Raw genomic sequence first — 22813 nt, 5'->3', positions numbered from 1 at the left:
TAAATACTAAAGTAAGCAAAGGAACATGATTTATTGTTGATGAACAAAAATCAGTGCTTCTACATCCTTATGTAGACAAAAAAACTTCTTAAGAAATGGATTATTGGCTTTTTGCTGAAAGACTGATGTAATGTGACCCAAGTCTAGCCTTGAAATGTGCTTTAGAGGATGATTTTTGTTTGTGCCTTCACCTGTTACATGTGTTCCAATGTACTGGCAATCAACACTGGTACAAAATAATTACCAGGTGGGAGGACATTTTCTCACACTCTTATTTCTGTTAAAATTCTTATATTTAATGTGGAATAAGACATTTTCAAATAATAGCAAGTAGGGAATGTTCCAAAACATGATATCCTGAGAAAAAGTGGAGTTTTTTAACTGCTTTCAAAACCATATTTAGGGAAAATAGTAGAGTATTTTTCTTTTAAAAAAGAAATTAGTTAAGGAAACCCCAAACTCAAAACAAAACAGGAAAGGCAAAACTAAACAAACAAACAAAAAAACAAACTGAAGAAATGGTAATGTACTTTTTCTCCTTCTAACTCTCCTCATGCTCCTGGGAAATAAATGCCTAGTTCTGAGAGAATGGTTGAAATGATACCTGGGAGCATGCTTTGCGCATTTAAATATGTTCACATCTAAAAACTACCCTACCTATTGTGTTGTTGTTATGTAAAAGCCCAGTTAGCTTAGGTTTTGTTGGCATAGCAAAATACTGCCAATCACTTAGAGCTATCACACGTTGAATATTTTTAAATGATGTATTTTCCTGACATCATGCCAGTTGTTCAGCAGAGCTCTAATTGGACTTTGCAGACAGCAATTGTGTAGCTCTACAGTGACACTGCATAGGGAGTGCTGGTGTTTTAACTCTTGTAGATGCTTTCCAAAGGCATCACATAAGAATATAATGTTGGAAAAGTGCTTGTGGCATGATTTCTCTGAGAAGCAGGAGGCTCCTTTAGGGTTCCGTGCTCGGGCTGGGATGCCCGGGGCGGTGCTGTACATTCTGTGTAGCGTCCTGTATGCCCTCACTAACGCTTCCTGCAAGTCACGGGCACTTGGGCTGCCTTCTGTCCTTTTCTTTCATAATGGTTCTTAAATTTAAATGCAGCGTTTCCTTTCCATCTAAATTGGTAAGAGCATGATGAGTCTTTGTCTAGCAGGCTGAACTCGATCACTAGGCAATGGCAAAGGCCTCCCCACCAAGCTTTCATTCCCTTCTTTCTCATAATCCCTCTTGCAATCCTTTACCTGCTGTCTTGGTGTTATGAGGAACTCAGAAGTGAGAGTTTCTCATAGCACTCCTGCTTCTTTATTTCCAGATCAACCTACTGCATTCTTGGTGGAAATCATATCTGTGGAAATTTACTATCTTTTTGTCTTTTCACAATCAGTTTCCAGAGGAGACAGAAATGGACCTTTTGTCCGTAACTATTGATGGTCCCTCCCATTACTCATCTACTAGTGAAGGCTCATGCTCGGTATTTGGTTCACCCAAAACTCCAGTAGTCTTCTCACCCGGCATTCCCTTCCAGCCTGAAGAGGGACGCCGGGATGACAGCTTATCCTCCAGCACTGAGGACTCCGAGAAGGAGGATGACCATGAAAGGGAGAGGACGTATTTTTATAGGAAACCACCGTAAGTAGCGACCCTGAGGAATGACACAGAAATTGAGAAGACATCTGAATATACTTTCAGTATACTCTCAAACTTGAAATATTGAATTTAAAGCTACAAATTCTGTTGCTGATGAAGTACTGAATGCACTCAGGTGTGTGTGTGGAAGGCAGGTGAGGTCGTGTTCACCAGAGGTGACATTGTGGGGAGGAGGGATCCTGATTGGAAAAGGAGGTAACTGTTACAAATTCAGGGCTTGGAACAGAATAAAAGAACTTGGAAAGTGAGGCTTTTGAGGCACAGAGCAGATGTAGTTCCAGAAACTGGATGTAATAATGTGGATACTTACAAATATGAAATTTATTGTGTGTATATATTTTGTTCCTTTTTTGAGTGAGAATTTAAGAAAAGCTTAGTTTTTTTTTTTTATACTACCCTATATTAAGAAACATAATGTGTTCACACAAGATGGGTCACTGTATTGCTGCATATCAGATGAGGCCTTTTCCAAAAAGGCTTTCCTAAGATGATACACTGAGTGTGGACATAGTTTGGGAATGCCTTGTAGCCCCTGCTGAGGTAGATGTCCTGCTGATACCTGCCCCCCGCCTGTGCCTGTGCAGGGGCACCTCTCGCAAGAAAGCCATGGGCTTTGCTGCTGTGCATCAGCTGTTCACCGAGCGCTGGCCAACAACACCCACCAACAGGAGCGTCACTGGCACCACCACCGAGAGAAACATCGACTTTGAGCTTGATATCAGGGTTGAAATTGATTGTGGGAAGTGTGTGCTGCATCCCACAATGCTCCAGCAAGAGCACGACGACATCAGTTTGCGAAGGTAAGAGAAGCGTGCGTTAGTTCATTACCAGCGCTTCATTTCTAGTAGTTATCGCTGCTTAATAACAGCACCATGAGTTGCAATTGTTCTGGCCCAGTGTGATACAGGAAATTACTTTAATAACATCAGTATATTATTTCAGGAGCTATGATCGGAGTTCCAGGAGTTTGGATCAAGAGTCTCCTTCAAAAAAGAAGAAATTTCAAACTAATTATGCATCTACTACTCACTTACTCGCTGGCAAGAAAGTGCCATCATCTCTACAGACAAAATCCAGCGATGTGGAAACAACAGTGTTTTATATTCCTGGGGTGGATGTAAAGGTAAAATGAAGGGATAACTCAGCAGGGAGGCAGTGACGAAGTTTTCTCTCCAATGCAGTGAAACTGTACGCTCCCTTGGGTTTTCACCATTGTTTCTACAGCCTAGCATGAAAGGTGTGGTGGTGCAGAACTGACACAGAAAGGGTCTCAACAGAAATGTCCTTGTATTTTGTGATTTGAAATGCTAATGGAGTAAGAACAGGGCAAAATCTCTCACTTTTGAAGGAAAACTTAATGCAATTCAGCTGAGGCAATACTATAGATCAAATGCTCCTCACTTGATACAGCTTGGCTTTTCTAGTCTTTCAGTGTGGGAGGACTGTGTGTGTCCATGGCCGGTATTCCAGGCTGTCTCCTGGGATAACAATTATCCCTGCCTGCCTGCCTGCTGCTTTTCGTCAAATTCAGGAATAACTAAAACATCCTCTGCAACTTTTGTTATGTTCCGTGTTTTCGGTAGTAGTCTACTGTGCACACAGAGGAGGTGTGAACTCTTGGAATATCTTACTTTGATTTTTTTATGCCGGTCTCTGTGTGCCTGTGTTTAGTAGTGGAACAGTTCCACCACACATTAAGACAGAAAGGAGGCTGTGTGCACAGGTGGCACAGGATGCATGTGATATAACAGAGAGAGAAAAAAGCTTTAGACAGTGTTTCTAAATAATGAATTTCCTCTGTTTCTCTGTGTTTTGTTGATTTTTTTAATAGTTTGTTCATTTATCTTTTTTTTTGGTACTAATTTTCCAGGTATTTTTGTGTATAGGATATGAATTGGAATGTAATGTATCTTACAATGACATTTCTGTAAATAATGAGAAGAAAACAATTTGGATTGAAGGAGTGACACCAAATGGCTGTACAGAAACCAAGTTCTTCCTGTGAAGTAACTTGATCTTGCTTTGCTTTCCAGTTGCACTACAACTCCAAGACTCTGAAGACTGAATCGCCAAACACTTCTCGAGGATCCTCTTTGCCACGCACCCTTTCCAAAGAGTCCAAGCTGTATGGTATGAAAGATACTGCCACATCTCCTCCTCTCTCTAGCACTATCCACAGCAAGACTAACACCTTACTTCCTCCCCAACCCCCACCCATCCCATCAGGTACCTACAGACAAATTTTCTGAACCTTTCATGGATATATTTTTCCTTGGTGTAATCTACTGCCTTTAGATCTGGCTCCACCTTACCTGGAGCATTGTATTTGTCCAGGCTTGACTTTGGCTGCAAAAACCTGACCCCAGAATCAAGAATACATCTCATAAATGTATTTTAGACATTGTTTGCCAAACCAATCTCAGTAATATTTTTGTCATAGTCACCATATCCCAATGTTGGACTATCACTGCCTTCTCCCAGTTTTCATTTAACAAAAGAATGTTGGAAAGGAAAGTGTAAATATCTGTAAATATCTCCCCCATTGAAGGCCTTTAATGAGCCACGATTTGAAATAAGATGAGCTCTAATACAAGCTTTGTTTTTTCTCCAGTGATTCCTGTTTTCAAGCAGGAGGCTGTTGTTACCTCATGTCAGATCCAGAGGCATGTAGATTGCATCTCCAGTTTCTGAGACATTCACTCTTCTCTCCTTTGGCATTTAAATATTGCTTTAAACACAAAGCCAAAATTTTGTCACAACTTGGTCACCAAGCAAGACGAGTAACTGGAAGTTGTGCTTGTCGGTTTTGCCTTATAAAATCACCAAAGATGCTGGGAGAGAACAGTAAAATGGGGATACCTTCCTCAATTCTCCATGCTGTTGAATCATTAGCTCTTACTCCTTTAGGTGGCCATCCTCTTTAAGATGACCAGATGTTGTGTAGTGGTTTATGCTACTTCTCTTCTCTTTTGTTCTCTGGCTTCTTTCTAATCTTTACCTTTGAATTCTTACTCTTTCATGTCCAGGTACTGAATCTTGCTGGTTAAATGTCTGTAAGCTCTGCATTTGGTGTGGAAATTGCACTTGTATGATATTGTAAATGCCTCTCCATACTAGAGATTGGCTTGTAATTGCTTTATTTCTTTATGCACTGTATTTCTATAAGTATTTATTAGTCCTGAATGGTTTTGAAACACATTTATTGTTGTTTATACTGCCTTTTTATAATAGTACTTTTCCTCTGGAAACCATTCCTCTGGAATGGAGACCAACTTGTTGTATTGTCTTTGGTCTCCAGTAAAAGTAAGATAGGACAATGTAGTCAAGAGACATGAGGCAGAATTGTTTGCACAGAATGAAAAGTCAGTGCTTTCATTCTTTTTTAACAAATGAAAGCATTTTTAATCTCTGTTTCAGTGGTTAAGTTTTATATTTTTCTTGGAGAATTTTAAATCTGTGTGTCCGTTGATGTATATTCCTTCTAATAGCTATATTGCATACAGACAGTAAGTGGGCTGGTACTAATATCTTCTCTGCATATTAATATTTTGATGAGCATGGATTCAAGATTCCTCTTTCACAAATTTATAAGACAGTAACCTTTTTATTAGTTTATACTCTGGCTAGTTACAAGCTTTCAAAAATTACCATTTAGAATCTCTAGCCATTCTTTGCATAAATATAGTAGGACTTGCCATTTGCAGTTTTAATTTTTTGATATATTTTCTCTCTTTAAACTGACATTCTTTCCAGACTTGTGCATTTATTTTTCCTAATACCATTTTTATTTCCAGTCAACTGCGGCTACTTTGCCCTGGGTGTTTGGAGAAGAACTGTCTGTGTTTGCCTTCAGTGCTCTTTTCTAAAAAGTGAGGTGTTGACAATGGCAACAGAGTGCTCGGTCGAGAACATGAGCAACGGAGTTTTACTACAATTAAGCCTTACAGACTAATGGTTATTTTTGCGAAGTGAAAGCTTAATGACTTAATTTTTTCTAGCATACCTGACGTAGATCTCTTCAGATAATAGAGAAAATTAGAGGGCACAGCTTGATAAGTTATAAAGAGTCTTCTAATGTTTATCAGTTACTGCTCAGTGGTATTACCTTAGACAAATGAATCTTCTCAATGTTGCAGCCAAAGGGAAAGGAAGTGGTGGAGTGAAAACTGCTAAACTCTATGCATGGGTTGCACTCCAGTCACTGCCAGAGGAGATGGTGATCAGCCCCTGCCTCCTGGACTTCCTGGAGAAAGCCCTTGAAACCATTCCCATCACACCCATTGAAAGGAATTACACAGGTCAGTTGCATGGTTGTATTCTGGCACTCCGTGCTTTTTGGTATTGAGCTGCTTTTCCCTTCAAATTCCACTTACTAATGAGTTCTTGTGCTTGTTAAAAGCTGTTAGTTCCCAGGATGAAGACATGGGACAGTTTGATATACAGGATCCCTTAGAGGAGTCCACAACATCATTGGTGTCATCCTCAACATCGGCATATTCCTCCTTCCCTGTAGATGTGGTGGTTTATGTACGAGTCCAGGTGAGGTTTTAACTCAACATTCAGACAGTAACTGGCTTTTAGTCACTGTCTTTTAAACAATCCATTCTTCTAAGTTCAGTTTTTAAAGAATAAAAACTCTTAAAGAAACTCCTTAAAGAATAAAAACTCAAGTGTCCCTTCTGAATGCTTTCTTTTCTTTCTTCCTGTCAGCCCTCTCAAATCAAGTTCAGCTGCTTGCCAGTGTCCAGAGTTGAGTGTATGCTGAAGCTGCCTTCCCTGGATCTTGTTTTCTCTTCCAACCGAGGAGAACTGGAAACTTTAGGCACAACATACCCGTCAGAAAGTGTGTCCATTGGTGGCAGTACTTCACAGAGTGGCTCAAAGAATTCAGCTACTAAATCTGGAGCACCAGGTAATAAGTGTGTGAATGTTGATTCCATACACAGACTATTTAAGTTATATTGCTGCTAGAGGGCATAATTTGAAGTGCATTTGGTCTGTTTAGTATTGCTGTTAACACTAAGTACTGTTTCATGTTCGAAAATGCTTTCAAAATCTGATTTTTGCCCCTAAAAAATGACTCCAGGTTCATCGCCTGGCCTTGGCAGCCCTCTGGGCAGGACGAGGCACAGCAGCAGTCAGTCAGATCTGACAACTTCCAGCAGCAGCTCTTCAGGCCTGAGCTTTACTGCCTGCATGTCCGACTTCTCCCTTTACGTGTTCCATCCCTACGGAGCTGGAAAGCAAAAATCAGCCGTGACTGTGCTAACCCCTGGATCGGGAGCCTTGGGTACGGAACAAGCTTTTGCTTGCTTTTACGAACACTATTCAAGGGTGGCACGGGTTTCTGAACTGCAGGTTTGAAAGGATCACAGAAGATGACAGTGTTTCCTTCCTGCTTCTAGGGAACGTGGATGAAGAGCCGACTTCGGTCACCGGCCGGAAGGACTCCTTGAGCATCAACCTGGAGTTTGTGAAAGTCAGCCTGTCACGGATCAGGCGCTCGGGAGGCTCCTCCTTTTTTGAGAGTCAGTCTGCGAGCAAAGCTGCCACCAAGATAGACACCACATTGATCAACATATCTGGTAAATGCTCCTTTCATTTTAACTCCAGCTAGTCAGAGAACTGTTCCTGTGATGGACTTTACTCTTGGGAACGTTTTGTCATGGTATTTTCTGCCCTGCACACGGGATCTTGATTTACTGGGCAAACAGCAGGACGGTTGTGACTGATCTGCCATTAAAATCCTCCCATGAGGTGTCAGGCACATCCAACACAAGCAGGACTCAGTCTGGGTTTCATCATGTCTTTGTGAAATGCATTTGTATCTAATATTTGGGCTTGGAGAAATGGCAACAACTCCGGAAAACTGTTTTTTCGTGACAGCAGAGACAATACTACTAGGTGGAGGAGAATTTGACTTGGTTTATTACTGGGAATTTACAACTGTGTGCATGTGCTTTTTCAGCTGTCTGTGACATAGGATCTGCTTCTTTCAAATACGACATGCGCCGCCTCAGTGAGATCCTGGCCTTTCCCAGGGCTTGGTACAGGAGAAGCATTGCTAGAAGGCTTTTCCTGGGTGATCAGACAATAAATCTGCCAGGTAGGAGACTGCTGCTTATCACAGAAAGACTTGTTATACAAAGGTTACAGTAGGAATTTGATAAGCATTTATTACCCATGTCATATTATATCATTGAATAGATGTAAATGTGTTATGATTTACTCCATATACAGTCACTCAGAGACGTTTGATAGGAAATCCTAGATGGAAGAAGTGAAAAATTGCTAACGTAGGTTACGGAATAATTTAAAGAGAGTGTTCCAAAGCCAGGTTAGATGGGGCCCTGAGCAACCCAATCTAATAAATGGCATCCCCTGCCCATGGCAGGGTTGGAGCCAGATGATATTTAAGGTCCCTTCCCAAACCATTCTATAGTTCTATGATATATAAACAAAAACAGTAGAAAACTTTTATGTTAAATGAAATACATTTGGACACTCTCCCAATACTTCTTAGGATACGTGAGGATATGGTCAGACAGAAATGAAACCGTTTTTCTGTATTTCCTGTGCTGCCTTTTCTCCAGTAGCATCAGGCCCTGGCACACCAGATTCAATAGAAGGAGTGAACCAGCACCTTTCTCCTGAATCCTCAAGGAAAGCATACTGCAGGACATGGGAGCAGCCCTGCCAGTCTGCTTCCTTCACTCACATGGCACAGTCACCCAATGTTTTCAGTGAGCACAGTGCCAGCAGCAGTATGTCACCTGGGACAGCGTCTCACAGCCTCAAGTCTCCAGCTGTCACAAGATCCAGGAGCGTATCTGACTCCTCAGTGCCTCAGAGAGGTGAGTAGATAATGACTTTGTGTTTTTTTCCTTAAAGTATTTCCATCAGTTGTATGAAACAAGTATGTCATTACTGCTTTGAAAATACTCTTTTCCGTAGTGCCTGGCACTGGAGAGTCAATGGCTTAGAGAAGGAAAAATGCCTAAAATGGATGAATGAAAGTTGTTAGCATATTTTCTATAAAATTCCCCTATCTGTGAGTCAATTTCTGTGACAGCTAAAGCAATGCATATTGCAAATCCTCTGGTTCTCACTTATCTCATGGTTTTGTGCTCCTTATAAATAATGTGCTTGTCGGTCCTTTTGTAATATTCAAAATGGATGTATTCTGCCAGTTTTTCCTAGCATGTGGAATAATTTAAATTTTTGTCTACTTCTTTTTTTTTTTTTTTTTTTTTTTTTTTTTCTGTTTAGATACTCTCTCAAAAACATCAACTCCATTTAATAAGTCAAATAAAGCTGGAAGCCAGCAAGGAACACCATGGGAAACACTGGTTGTGTTTGCTATGAACCTAAAACAATTAAATGTTCAAATGAATATGAGCAATGTAATGGGCAATACTACGTAAGTATAAACTACAATCAAGCATGTTTTAACAGTGGCGGTGTTTTGGGTGCAAAAACCCATTTTTTTTCCCCACACACTGTTAACAGTGTGTTGCCTTTTAGCTTTAAAATCCTACCGTTTTCAGTTTTAAACTGAGAATCCCCTTATGAATACTGTAGTTGCTTAATCCTGACGTCACATATGCCTAACCCACGTTATTTTCTGCTTTCCAGTAGATAACATTCAGTTTCTCTCTCGACAACCTGGAAAGTTGTTGTCTATTTTCACCTCTGTTCTAGGTGGACCACCAGTGGTTTGAAAAGTCAGGGCCGTCTGTCTGTGGGAAGTAGCAGAGATCGGGAAATCAGCATGTCTGTGGGCTTGGGAAGATCCCAGCTGGACTCCAGAGGGGGAGTTGTCGGAGGTACCATAGATGTTAACACCCTGGAGATGGTGGGTAAGTTGGAAAGCTTCCTGCTGTTAGCATATGCTCCAGTCAATAAACGTGACACCACTGGAGAACCTGATTTTCATCTCTTTAATTCTGTATTTCTATATTGCTTTGGTCCTGTTTCAGCTCATATTTCTGAACACCCAAACCAACAGCCCAATCATAAAATTGAAATTACCATGGGTTCTACTGAAGCACGTGTGGACTACATGGGATCCAGTATCCTAATGGGAATCTTCAGTAATGCTGATCTTAAACTGCAGGATGAATGGAAAATTAATTTGTATAATAATCTGGATTCAAGCATGACTGATAAAAGGTAATAATATTTCCTGTGTTTAAAATCTGTGTTTGATGATGTCAAATGTCTTCTGTCCAATACTGCTAACCAGAAATCAAAGTGTCTGCTAGACTGCAAAGAGTTCATTGTTTGGTTTTGGTTTGTTGGGTTTTTTTTTGTTGTTTTTTTTTTTTAATTGTCAGTAGGAAATATATTAACTGCTAATTTTCTTGCTTTTTTTAATATCTAGTGAGATATTTGTCCATGGGGACTTGAAATGGGATATCTTCCAAGTGATGATTTCAAGGTCAACTACGCCAGACTTGATAAAAATAGGAATGAAACTCCAGGAGTTCTTCACTCAGCAGTTCGATACAAGCAAGCGAGCTCTGTCCACCTGGGGGCCTGTTCCTTATCTCCCTCCGAAAACAATGGCAAACAACCTAGAGAGAAGCTCACACGAACAATGTGAGTGCCGCCAAAAAGTAACAGTTCCCAATTAGGATGTTGTAATTGCAAAAATTGCCGAAGAGAATGTCAGTGAAATAGATAAGAAAATATCATTCATAATTCCATGTTTTACCGAAAGTATAAATACGCCAGCAATTTTTTCAGTATCTGGCCTGAAGTTTGTTGTTCGTGTTTGCTCTGCAGTGTTGGATGCAGCCCATCATCGCCACTGGCCAGGGGTTCTGAAGGTGGTATCTGGGTGCCACATATCCCTGTTCCAGATGCCACTGCCAGAAGATGGGATGCAGTTTGGAGGATCCATGAGCCTGCACGGGAACCACATGACCCTGGCTTGTTTTCATGGACCTAATTTCCGCTCAAAATCATGGGCCTTGTTTCACCTGGAAGAACCCAATATTGCGTTTTGGACAGAAGCCCAGAAAGTTTTGGAAGATGGTAATTTCAACTGTTTACTCTTTTCTCTCAATTTCTTTAAATGAGTTTTTAATGAAGTATTATTACATAATGCCAACAAACCTAGAAATCAAAGAAAAAATTATTTTATTTGTCTGAGTCAAGAACATTTCCCAAAAATATACCAATCTGTTCCCCTCCACATCTTTACCACAATTTGCTTTATCTGTGAAATAATACAAAGTCCATTTTCAAATGTACTGGATATGTCCCTGATAATGAGCCCATCAAGTGGATTGCCTGGCTTTTTAATTGTTTGTGGGTGTTTGTGTTGTCCTTTCTACCTGTATGATGAATTTTGATGATCTTATTGCTTATATTTGTCTTAATACTGTGAAGTTTTATTGTCTGTAGCTACTGAGGATTTAATTTCTCTGTTGTTTTCAAGCTTTAATACCAGCTTTTATTCCACTAGCACACTAGTTATTAATTTTAAATACCTGTAGGAGAATGAGAGAAAATTCCACTGTCCTCACTAAGCTGCTTTTACTTTTTTTTTTTCTTCTCCCACCCCATGCTGCCCACACCTTCAATGCAGGTACCAGTGAACACTCCACGTACATTGTTCAAACCCTGGACTTTCATTTGGGCCATAACACCATGGTCACCAAGCCCTGTGGGGCCCTGGAAAGCCCCATGGCCACGATCACAAAGATAACGCGGCGCCGCCACGAAAATCCCCCCCATGGAGTCGCCAGTGTGAAGGAGTGGTTCAATTATGTGACAGCCACGAGGAATGAAGGTTAGGGTCACGTTCATTCCGTCTGGGGATTGATCTGCTTGCAGATGGAGCTCTTGAAAAGCTGCTAAATCTCAAGTGTATAAACAACAAATGTGGTTGACCATTTCTAGCCACGCTTTTGGGAGCAGAATAAAAGATGAAATCTTCTCAATAATCATACAGCAGCAGTTTTACAAGTGACTCTTCTTAATTTTTTTGCCTTGTCACGATTTAACATCTCCCATTGTTCCTGTAGAGTTGAACCTGCTTCGGAATGTTGATGCCAACAACCTAGAGAGCAGCACGACAGTGAAAAGCTCAAGCTTGTTAAGTGGCTTCAGGGGCGGCTCCAGTTACAACCACGAAACTGAAACCATCTTTGCGTTGCCAAGGATGCAGCTGGATTTTAAATCTATTCACGTTCAAGAGCCCCAAGAGCCTTCATTACAAGGTACAGTAAAACATAATTAGGTTTTTCTTGGTCAAAACCTATTTCTTGCAAATTAGGAGTTAAAGGCAAAGGTAGTGTGCTGATAAAAGGATTTAATATGAAAATTGCTGCAGATCTGCAAGAAAAGATATAACATTTTGTAGTAAAATGTTGATGGAATTATTTTGAGAGTGTGAAAATCTAGTGCCCAGACTGGTCGCTAGAGAAAAAAAAAAACTTCCTAAGAGAAACTAATACGGACATTTCAGCTATGTTGGCTGTTTTCATAGGGTTGGTTTCCTTATATTTATTAAAATGTTGACTGTGGTCCTTCCTCTCAAGACTTGCTGGTTCAGTGAAAGAAATATTATTTTCAAATGATCTGCATTCAAATTCTGTGAACTCTTAGATTTACTGTAAGTACTTGTGTATTAATACTATTTTTATCTGACTGCAGATACAAATGTTAAACCAAAGGTGGAATGCAGTGTAGTAACTGAATTTACAGACCACATCTGTGTGACTATGGATGCTGAACTGATCATGTTTCTGCATGACTTGGTGTCTGCTTATCTAAAAGAAAAAGAAAAAGGTGAGTTGTTCATGAAGTAACACTTACGTGACAATCTGCAGTTGTCAGATTGACAGTAAATACTCTGTCATAATCATGCTCCTATTTTGACACCTGGTGTTTAACTTCCTCTTCATAAGATGGTATAGGCAGATGCAAATTTTTATAAAGCTTTATTGTTGTTATTTAGTCCTTACATCAGTGGAGTCCTTTCAAGACATACATTTTTCTGATTTCAGAATGATTTACTATTCTACCTCAGTATGTTCAGTTGCACCGTTCAAATTTGGCATGTTCATTCTTAAGCAGTATGTGGTATTTTGCAGAAATTCTGGAAACAATGAGGTGGTTCTCTTCTTGTTGAGACCTGTGCTTTTGTTTTATTTAAGCTGTGTACAAAAAGAATCCAGGTGAGCTGCTCATGACTGACTGGTGTTCTTCCTCTCTCCCCTTGGCAGCAATTTTCCCTCCTCGCATTTTGGCTGCTCGTCCAGGGCAGAAGAACTCTGTTGGTGTCCTTGAGGACAGCTCCACTGACAAAGAGGCAGAGGAAAGCATTACCTACACTACAGTTGACTGGAGGGAGTTCATGTGCAATACTTGGCATTTGGAACCTACGCTCAGGTAAGAAGCACCTAGAGCTGCAGTCTCTCTTCGGCTGTGCATTAACTTCTGGATTAGAATTTATGCAGATTAAAGGCATCGTTGGAGGCTCTTCTGAATTAGAATACAGTAAACTTGAACTCATTAATTTCAGTCAGGTTTTCCACCTCCTTAAACATCCTCTTCCTTTGAGAGGATGTTCCATTGATCATCTTGAGCTTTATCTGTCTAAATCAAGTTCAAAACAATGCCTATTAGATTTAAGTTTATCACAAGTAACACTGGAGAAAATAGATTTTTTTTGTGTATACAAATGCCCATTTGCTATATTTATATATTTGAGACTGAGTCTTCTGTTTATTGCTTTTTTAGACTAATATCCTGGACTGGGAGAAAAATCGATCCTGTTGGTGTTGACTACATCCTCCAAAAGCTGGGCTTTCACCATGCAAGGACTACTATCCCTAAGTGGCTGCAGCGTGGTGTCATGGATCCTTTGGACAAAGTTTTGTCAGTTCTTATAAAGAAACTTGGTACTGCACTACAGGATGAAAAGGAAAAGAAAGGAAAAGACAAGGAAGAATATTAAAAGTACAATGTGACAACCCTAACTCCATTTGATTTTATCAAAGTGTTTTATTATATTTTAAGAACTTAAATATGGTTTAAAGAGAAACCTAACAGCTTTTGCTACTCTATTTAAAACTTACATTGTGAGTAACTGTTTACTGTGGTACTTGATACCAATCTGTATTTGAAGTTATTGCATGATGATGATGATGACCAATGTATATTCTGTGAAGGAATAGCTGGAACACTGTAAATCTGCTCCTCAGCGTCCATTTTATGATGTGCAATATGATCCTGCATCTTTACAATACTTGCAGATTAACTGTGAATTTTCTTAAAATTTTACTTGCCATAACACAAACCCCTTGTTGATGTGACCAGTAACTGATTTGTCAATGTAGACTGGTGTAAATTATATATATATATATATATAACTTAAGAAACTGTGATTGCCTTAGTGCTAAAAATCATGAAGTTTATTACACTTGTAATAAAATTTAACTACTGTACAGGACCTTTTTTTGTATTAATCAAGGAAGCTGAGCAACAAGAAGAGAGAGAGGTTTAAGCGTGACTTTGCTGAGTGTGAGGTAAAGCCCACAGAGGCCTGGCGCTCGGGAAGCAGGCGGAAGGCGGGAAGCGCCGCCCCGACGGGGAGCGGGGACGCGGCTGCTCCCGCTCCGTGACGGCTGTGGCGGCTTCGGGTGGGAGCGGAGCGGGAAGCCGTGCAGGTGGCCGGGAAGCGCTCTTGTAGCCGGGCCGGCAGCACAACAAAACCCGGCGGCGGTCTCACTCTCCCGGCTGCTCGCTCAGCTCCTCCCTCAGGCACAGCTGCGGCTTCGCGCCTCGGCCGCGCCCCTCACGAATTTGCTGGAAGGGCTGTGTGGGGCCGCCCCCGGCTCTAAAGGGCCGGCGGGCAGAGGCGGGAGGGGCTGCTGGGCTCTCGGAGGCCATCGCCTCAGGGCGGCTCGCACCTCCCCGGCTCCTCCACCTTCGTGCGGCCTCAGGCGTGCTGCGCCTGCCCGCCGAGTGTGAGCGCTGAGGAGCCGTCCCCAGTTTGGCGAGGGCAGCAGGTGCAGGTACGAAACCCTTCAACTCCAGCGCCAGCTCGTCCTGCTGACTTGGGAGGGATCGGCTTTGCTGCTTTAGTTCGCCTCACTCCCTCAAGAGCGGCGTGAGGAGTTGTGTGTCCTTGGAGGGGCAGAGCTGCCTTAGGCGTCAGGGAGGGTGGTTTAACAAAAGGGAGAAGTGGTCACCCTGCCGGGGAGGACACTGAGGCTGGGTTCTATCCCAGCCCTGGGCGAGTGGAATAGCTTGACCAGGAGAACTGCAGGGGTTTTTTTGCAGGGTGTCTTTACTTCTGTCAGCATGAGCGTTAAGTTTCCTTAGGTCGGTCGGAAATGGCGAGCAGCAATGGCTGCTTGGAGCGTGCAGCAGTGCTCGCCTTCGACAACGCACCTGAGAAGATTTTGCTGCCCGAGGTTCTCAGACAGCCAATTTCAAAGGGTTTCTCCGAGCCTGTGACTGCACGGCTGAATCCTCTGCCTTCTATGAGGTGCAGTGAACCAGGAGTGATGAAAAATCCAGGTATAGTGTGCGGTTTACACACCAGGATTGTCTGTTAATGCTATTGAAAGTAACTTTGCTTAGCTAACTTTGCTGCATTTCCTTACGTGCGTCCTTTAGCATCTCCTTAAACTTAACCCTCCTCTTCTAAAGTCTTTTTGTGCTGGAAGTTTGTTAGCCATTAGTTGTAGGATGGCCTACAGCATTACCTAATTATAAAGTTCAAGTTAAACATTAAAAGTACTGTAGTTTGACAAAATATGGAATATGTTCTGCTGCATGAATTTTCATAAATAACATTGCAAAGGGTTTTACCTGCAGTTTGAGATGTCCCAGGATGTATTTTGAATTGTTTGAGGAGTTGTGTTGAGGTAAATGCAGCTGTTAAGACTCTTAAAGGTGAGGATTTCTTTTAGTTCTTGGCTGGGAAGTGGTTGTGCTTGGCTATATCACACCCCTGAAGCTGATGATTTTATCCATCCAGTGCGGTTGCTGAAACTTATGTAGTGTCTCACAACAGCTAGTCCCACTGCTGCACAGCTTTGTGTGGAAAAAGCACAGGTTCCACTGTTCAGTATCTGCCATCGGCAACTATGATTTTGATTTACAAGAGAGGGGAGGGGGGGTATATATTGTATGTTTTTGTAATACCTGTCTGTATTCAGAGATTACTGGATTTACCACAAGTAAAAGCTTTGATGCTTTTAAAAGAAGATGTAGATAGCATTTTGGAATTGCTGTTGTATAGGGTTCAGTACAAAGCAGTAATGCTCTACAATAAATTTTAGGTTGTTATTTTAAGAAGCGTCTGAAAAGAATTTATTGTAAGCAGATTTTCAGAGAGTGCGTTCAGTTCTTTCCTTAATTTTGTTTAAGGACCTTTTCTTTTTTAAAGGAGCAGACACCACCACGTTTTCAGCCTTTCCCTCACAGAAAGACCTGGATTTGATGGAAAGATACAAACAGGGAGTAATAGACCCAGTATCTGCCTTGCATATGTTTGCCAAAATGCATCACCTGCAGCTTCAGTTAAAGGAAACGAGTGTGGCAGGTAAATACTTCTGCTACCAAATTAAGTAGTATTTGCTTATGCTTGAGATTATCTGAGTTGATTTGATGGTGCTGATACAGCTGAATCTTTTTACTTACCCTCACATCTGTTGCGTTTTAGCTGCTCTTTTGTTGACTGCAACAGCTGTTTCTCATTATGAGGTGCTATGGAAATAGGTCAGGTGAATTATGTTTAATTATAGCTGTTAGCAGAACTTTGTGGAAGAGTGCATGAAGCAAAAGACACCAAAATTTTTGGGGAGGTGAGGGATGAGAGCTCTGCTTTGCCAAAATTGTGGTTTTTTTCTTGTATCTGTTCTAGGAAGTATAAGGACATAATGCTATGGATGAAGTGCCTTAAATTAATTTCACTGATTCCATCTGCTTTTTTCTTCTCCTTTAAAGGTGATGTCATAAGGCCTTACTTTGCTTTTTGTGCTGTGATAAATGGTGTTTGCTACAAGATTGGGCTGGGAAAGAACAAGAAGGCATCTAAATTAAATGCAGCTAAACTGGCTCTTGCTGAGCTACTTAACTTGGAGAACACAGAGGCAAAGTCTTTTGAAGATTCAGGTAAATACTGTAGCAACATCTAATTAGAACGCGAAATGCTTAGCTTAATGGTGTCCTATGCAAAATACCTGTGGTTTTCTTAAACGCCGCAGAATCAACCTCTGTCAGGTTTTTTGAATCCTTGGGGCAAGTGTGTAGTTTGGTTCTGAAACCATTTTTTTATTTTTGTCAGTTGTGTATTAAGAGTTGCATCAACTGATGCCAGGAATACTAAAGGAATTAATTTGTTGCTATTGCACTTGATTTGCTACTCACTGGGTACAGCAACATGAAGTACATCTGAAGTGGGTTTGAATTTTTATGCTCAAAAGGGTTCCCTGCTGAGATACTGTTTTCAACAGAGTTCAGGTGCCATAATATTTTCTCTTTTGAGTTTTGCTGTCTGAATCATTCTAAGCTTACAAGTACTTCAGAATCAGAAAAGAAAGTTCATAGAGAATTAGAAAGTTTGCCTTCCTGGAAATAGTGCGAGATCCATGTTTAGAAATTAGGAATGTCCATCCCACTTCAAAATGTTGTTAAATTTGTAGATTTTCCCTGTGTGCCTGCTGAGCTCCGACCTCCAGCAAACTCTGCTTGTGTTTCGAGGACTGGTAAGGAATAGTCTTGTTTCGCCTCTGCTGATTCAAATTGCCCAGCAAGTAGTTTCTTTTTTAAAGTTTTTCATCTTTTAATACATTTAGTGATCTCTATGTTGTTACTATTGTTTTAAACATATTTGAAAGCTATAAGAACTAGTATTACTAGGTTGGTTCTACAGAAGGACACAACTTCAGAAAATTGTTTGAATTCAGTAAATTGCTTCAATTTCTATCACCAGTCCAGGTGATAGAAATAGAAACAGTATTTTCTGTCCTTACCTGAGCTAGTGTGCAGTAGTGATCAAACTTGGGCTATATCTGTTGTTATTGTAATGGATGATAAAAGCATCAAGTGTTAGGTGTTCTGGAGCTTTTTTTAATCCTGAGGATTTTCAGAATCCTGAAAGTGCATATGGTTGTGCTTGTACTGTGTGTTCAGGGTTATCATTTGGCAAATTGCTCACGTCTGTTTTTTTCCCCTACCTGCAAATTTGAAATCTTGATGGATTGTGCCATTTAGGAGGAGAACATACCTATCAAAAACTCTCACAAACACTTGAGGAGGTGTTTAACCACCTGACTGCCCAGCACCCCAAGTACCAAAGCTGTGGCAGTTCCCTGGCTGCCTTCATCATTGAAAAGGGCAAGTCTGGTTTCATTGTGAGTAGGGGGAGTGGGAAACCCGTTCCCACAGAGCACTGAGAGCGTGGGAGCAGCTTGGTGGGCAGGCAGGCCCAGTGAGCCTTCCACCATCTCTGGTTTCAGGTGGGCAGCACGAAGTGGTAGCTCTGGGGACAGGAGAATGCAACTACAGCCGGCGCTTCGAGTCCTGTGGGAGGCTCTTGCATGACAGCCATGCCATTGTGACTGCCAGGCGTTCCCTGCTCAGGCAAGAGTGTCTCTGCAAATCCTTCCCTTGCAGTCAGTTTGTCTCAGTTTTACTTCTTCTCTTGAGTTTTATAGTTACGTAAACCAATAAATAATATATAACAACATAACCGTAACTCTAGATTATATATTGTGTAAAACGTATAATTTTCTTGTTCTTTTAGATATTTGTACAGGCATCTTTTGCTGTTCTATAACAAAAATCCTGCCAAGGCAGCGAGATCCATATTTTGCACAGCACCAGGCTCGAAGCTGCTTACCTTAAAGCAAAATATAACTCTCTCTCTCTACATGAACCAGCTTCCAAAAGGAACTGCTCAGTTAAAATCAGAGGTGTAAGTACCGTGACATTTCCCGAGCTATGGTGAAAGGTGGAATTTTATCTCGTTTTGGGAACACTGGTGTACAGGGTAGTAGTGATAACTGAGATACAGCTCAGTATGATGAGACAAGAAACTTCTGCATGGGTTATGGGATGAGCTTTTGTTTATTATGGACAATAGCCTGTTAACCCCCTTCCCAAGATACTATTAAAATACTGCTAAATCATGAATTTAACCACTGAGCAGGTGGATGTAAGGATTTAATGCCATTGTATGCACTACAAGGTTGGAGTACAAAGAGCCTTGAATTGAAACAAAGGCTCTGCTTTGATGTCTTACCTCTTTGTGACCAAGGGGAAAAACTGTTTTGCTTCAGAACAGCCATTGGTTTGTATCCCTTATGCGTTGTATCTTCTTATTTAAATATTTTGACTCACAGTGTGAGTTAGGTTTTAAAGGAGATATTAAGAACCTTACAGCTGTTTTTCACAAGTAACTTCTGTTAGGGCATGAGTAGACAAAAAGCAACAGCTTGTTTGCAGCTGATATTTTTAATATGTGCACAACTGGTGGCTAAGATTAGATTGAGTATCTCTTTCCTATTTAAGTACTGATTGCGGTATTCTAGGCACTTGAGCAGCTCAGTGTGATGTTTCTTAGAATTACAGACATCGAAGATAATACAAGGCCTAGATCTACTGATTATTTTTTCTGAGAAACAACATTAGAGTCCCCCTTACTGCTCTCTGATCAGAGTGCTTTCTCAGTGAAATCCATTCTCTTGCTCTGCCCTAGACATCTCGGTCCCCACTCCATATCTGCTTACGAAGCCAGTGAAGAGCTGAGTCTGCACGTTGCTCTGGAAGGCAGGATTTACCTGGCTGTTTGCTGTCCCCCCAAGACTGTCAGGGTGAGCAGCATGTCAGCTGGTGACAAACTGACCAAGTGGGAAGTGGTTGGTCTGCAGGGAGCCTTGCTGAGCCACTTCATCGAGCCCGTGTACATCAGCAACATTCTTGTAGGTATGTTCAGTGCAAATTGCAGGCCTTCGTGTGTTTTCATGTTGCAGTTTGATTGCATTTTATAAAGCATGAACTAAACCACGAGTTCTTTGAAGAATTACAGACTTGTTCCTTGAGATGCAGTGGAGCAAAGTGTATTTATTTAGTAGGCAGTCAGATATGCTGCTGGATGTGAGGTAATGTGGGCAAACTCCTCAGCATATTTTCTAGTCTGAAAGGTTGAAGTTCTGTTTTAGTGGTGTCTTCTGCAGGGAACATGAAGAGTTGGTGAACAACCGTGGTTCAGAAAATGAAAGCATCCAACGAAAATAAAAGTGCCTCTGGAGAAGAAAGTGGGAAATAATTTTTGTTCTGTGAATTGAATATTGGAACTGATCTTTACAAACATGAATTTTATGTGAAAAAAATGACTATAATAGAGTAAGAATACAGAAATACCTGCATTTTTAACTTTTTATTTGGATGTACTTTTATGTGACTTACCTTGTCCTGTTTACTAGGAAATGGAAGTTGTAAGGATACAAAAGGACTGGACATAACCATAAAGCAGCGTCTTGATGATGAACTTACTTCAGAGCTTCCCGTGCCTTACCTGGTCAACAGATCTCATATTTACTTGGTGAAAGCTGCGCTGCCGATCCAAACAGATTTGAACCAGTGGTCGCTTAGTTTGAATTGGACATTGTCAGATGCATCCCTGGAGGTTGTGGATGGATTAAGTGGGAAAACCACTGAAAGGTCAGTGTTTGTCTTCATTTTGTTGCAAATAATGGGTTTGTGCTGATTTATTGGAGTATTCAGTTTTTAAGCTACGAGAAAAATTCTCTCCTGTGTTAGCTGAAAGCGTCCTGTGATTAGGTGAAGTTTTAGAGATCTTGGAAGTTGACAGTGAGACACCAAGACACCAAACAAAACCATTCCCTGAGAGAGATACCTGTACTCCATTGCCTGTAGTAACGAAAACGTTTTAGCTTTCACAATGCATCAAACTAATTAGGATTCTGATTGAGATGAATTCCACACAAGTGTGAGGAGGTAGGTGGAAGACCCTGTAACAATCAGAGCAGTGTCCCTGAAGCGCGTTTGTTCCTGAGCTCCATCCCTGTTTCCCCGCTCTACCCACAGCTCCCCATTCCGCAGTGGCACGTGCCTGGCCAGCCGCCTGTGCAAGGCTGCCATGTTCAGCCGCTTCAGGATGCTCTCCAGGGAAGCGGGACAGGATGATCTGCTCCAGTTTGCAACATACCACGAGGCAAAGGTGAGCTGGCACAGAGAGAGGTATCATTTCTTAAAGTGTTGGTGCTTGTGCTTGTTATGTGGTGGTAGCAAAGCACACAGATCTCTGTAACCGTAATTCTTGAGATTTTTTCAAGGTTTTCCTTTTTTCTTTTTTCAGATTAAATCTCAGTTGTACCAAGAAGCTAAAAGCTTGATGCAGAGCTACTTAGAGCAACACAGTTACGGATCATGGATTGTGAAGTCTCCACATATTGAGCAGTTCAGTGATTGATGGAGGTGGATTGACTGTTAAGTCTGTTTGAATGATTGTTTCAGTAAATAGAGTTCTGAGTAGTAAAATGTTCAACTTTAAGTTTGTAGTTAGAGGAAGAAAACAAATCCAGAACTGCTTCTTTTCAGTTTAAATGCACTTAATAAACCACCTGTAACAATTCAGTCTTTTCCTAAAATGGATGTTTTCTCATAGGTGAGAGTATCCAGCAGCTTTGTAAATCTGTTCTGCCTTGCCACCCTGGAGCCACCTCGTTTCAGCTCCCTCACCCCTCTTTTCCTACAAATCTCCACCCCATGGAGTTAAGATTTTTTTTCCTGATAGTTTCAGGATTTCTGTATATTGGTTCCTTCTTTTTCCTCCCTTTATCATAATTTTGAAAAAAAAAAAAAAAAAAGGGAATGGGCAATCTATGCTTTATCTGTCAGCATCCATCCTTCACTTGAGAGTTTCTGTTTAGTGTGAATTTGCCAAGTGGCATATAGTTTATTTGTGCTAGAAGAGTTAAAAAATAGTTTTTGTGCTTCCAAATGTGGAATGTGAAATTGACCAGCTGTTGATAGACTGTTTTCTGACAATTACTGGTTCTGGTAGTGGGTTTTAAAGCATAATGGAGGTGTCAAAGCTGTAAATAAGAAAATAATGCAATGTGGTACAGAAGTCACCAGAAACAAGGTTTTTTCAGTTTTTGTGATTTGCCTCAAACCCCATCAGTGTTGATGCTTATGGATGAGTTGGGCTCCTGCACCCTCAGATGACTTCATCACTTCACTGACAAGCCCTTGTGAATTTGTCTGCAGACACAGTAACCTGGAAAACGGTGCCTGTCGCAAGGGAATTTACTTCCTTGTAAGTCCTGTTAAGAACATGGTAGCATTGGGAGAGTGTTGTTAAGTGCCATGTTTGGAGCTGGTGTGGTGTTGTGAACGCTGGTGTGTTCAAGCTAGATAGTACACTTAGGTTATGTTCCATGATTTCTGTAAATCGTGCAAGAGTGGGGAGTTACACAGTGTTCTCATACATCAGGAGTAGTGAGGGCAGCGTTTCGCCGACTTAGTGTTACAGGATTCTCAAAGAAGTTCCTCCTCCTGGTATTTTTTTTTGTTTCCTTAATCTGTTCTTCCAGCTAATATGAAGAGTCTTCTGTGGGGGCTATCTTACACTGATCTGCAAGTTGCTGAAACTCACTGACTTGTTACTGCTTGGTCCTTGACTTTTCCTGGCTCATGTGCTTTCTTGTTTTCCATTACTGTCCCGTAACTTGGGTGGTTGTGTAACGGGGTTTGGTTTATTGTGGCACGTCTTCCGCAGACTGCTTGTTCCATGTAATGTTTCCTGAGAATGCTTGGGAATGGCTGTTACAGTCCAGGCTGGAGCACAGTGTTGCCTTTTTGCAGAAGTGTTAAAAGTTCAATAAACGTCCTTGACCAGTGTGTTAGCTTTACTTACATATAGATGCTGGGAAGTGATGTCATATGTCAAATTAAGTCGTGTCACGTGTCAAATCTGACATACGCATAGCACACCACACATCTTTGTTTCTGTTTACTTCTGGATTGGTTTTTGTGTGGATTTAGTCTTCTGCTGAGATAACTGGCACCAAGGTGTTTCCTGTAGTGACCCAGAAGCCTTAAATGTGTACAAGGACTGACCTTTTCATTGTAGGCTTCAGCCATTTTATTAAT

At 41.2% G+C, this 22813-nt stretch overlaps 2 protein-coding genes across 5 annotated transcripts in view; both read left to right on the top strand.

Moving 5' to 3' along the window:
* Positions 1–14124, top strand: part of LOC120766108 (bridge-like lipid transfer protein family member 1) — a 31521-nt gene extending 17397 nt beyond the window's left edge. The window contains exons 19-39 of one of the 3 annotated variants that reach the window (XM_040091472.2): positions 1401–1645; positions 2248–2463; positions 2606–2786; positions 3697–3793; positions 5800–5961; positions 6063–6202; positions 6374–6575; positions 6750–6953; positions 7069–7248; positions 7632–7769; positions 8260–8517; positions 8933–9083; positions 9365–9522; positions 9643–9835; positions 10047–10264; positions 10451–10702; positions 11259–11462; positions 11698–11892; positions 12329–12463; positions 12901–13066; positions 13418–14124. In XM_040091472.2, the coding sequence (XP_039947406.1) occupies positions 1401–1645; positions 2248–2463; positions 2606–2786; positions 3697–3793; positions 5800–5961; positions 6063–6202; positions 6374–6575; positions 6750–6953; positions 7069–7248; positions 7632–7769; positions 8260–8517; positions 8933–9083; positions 9365–9522; positions 9643–9835; positions 10047–10264; positions 10451–10702; positions 11259–11462; positions 11698–11892; positions 12329–12463; positions 12901–13066; positions 13418–13634 (3912 nt within the window). In that variant the 3' untranslated portion in view covers positions 13635–14124. Of the gene's footprint in view, positions 1–1400; positions 1646–2247; positions 2464–2605; positions 2787–3696; positions 3890–5799; positions 5962–6062; positions 6203–6373; positions 6576–6749; positions 6954–7068; positions 7249–7631; positions 7770–8259; positions 8518–8932; positions 9084–9364; positions 9523–9642; positions 9836–10046; positions 10265–10450; positions 10703–11258; positions 11463–11697; positions 11893–12328; positions 12464–12900; positions 13067–13417 lie in introns of all 3 variants that reach the window. The other 2 variants (XM_040091473.2, XM_040091471.2) reach the window with 2 other exon arrangements.
* Positions 14125–14435: 311 nt separating this feature from the next.
* On the top strand, positions 14436–21292 carry LOC120766109 (adenosine deaminase domain-containing protein 1-like). 2 transcript variants are annotated; one of them, XM_040091474.2, is made up of 12 exons: positions 14436–14694; positions 15005–15202; positions 16077–16232; positions 16637–16804; positions 17335–17397; positions 17906–18028; positions 18151–18274; positions 18438–18608; positions 19392–19618; positions 20119–20356; positions 20744–20876; positions 21015–21292. In XM_040091474.2, exons 2-12 carry the CDS (start codon positions 15016–15018, stop codon positions 21126–21128), a joined length of 1704 nt encoding a protein of 567 aa, XP_039947408.1. In that variant the 5' UTR covers positions 14436–14694; positions 15005–15015; the 3' UTR covers positions 21129–21292. The 2 variants fall into 2 exon arrangements, with proteins under 2 accessions (XP_039947408.1, XP_058280254.1); XM_058424271.1 differs by having other exon boundaries at positions 14521–14694; positions 16083–16232.
* Positions 21293–22813: the final 1521 nt, after the last annotated feature.

This window comes from Hirundo rustica, assembly GCF_015227805.2.
Source record: "Hirundo rustica isolate bHirRus1 chromosome 5 unlocalized genomic scaffold, bHirRus1.pri.v3 SUPER_5_unloc_BUSCO_144578at7742, whole genome shotgun sequence".
In the NCBI taxonomy this organism is placed as follows: domain Eukaryota; kingdom Metazoa; phylum Chordata; class Aves; order Passeriformes; family Hirundinidae; genus Hirundo; species Hirundo rustica.
The sequence above is the reverse complement of the archived record's forward strand: the minus strand, read 5'-3'. Positions and strand labels throughout refer to the sequence as shown.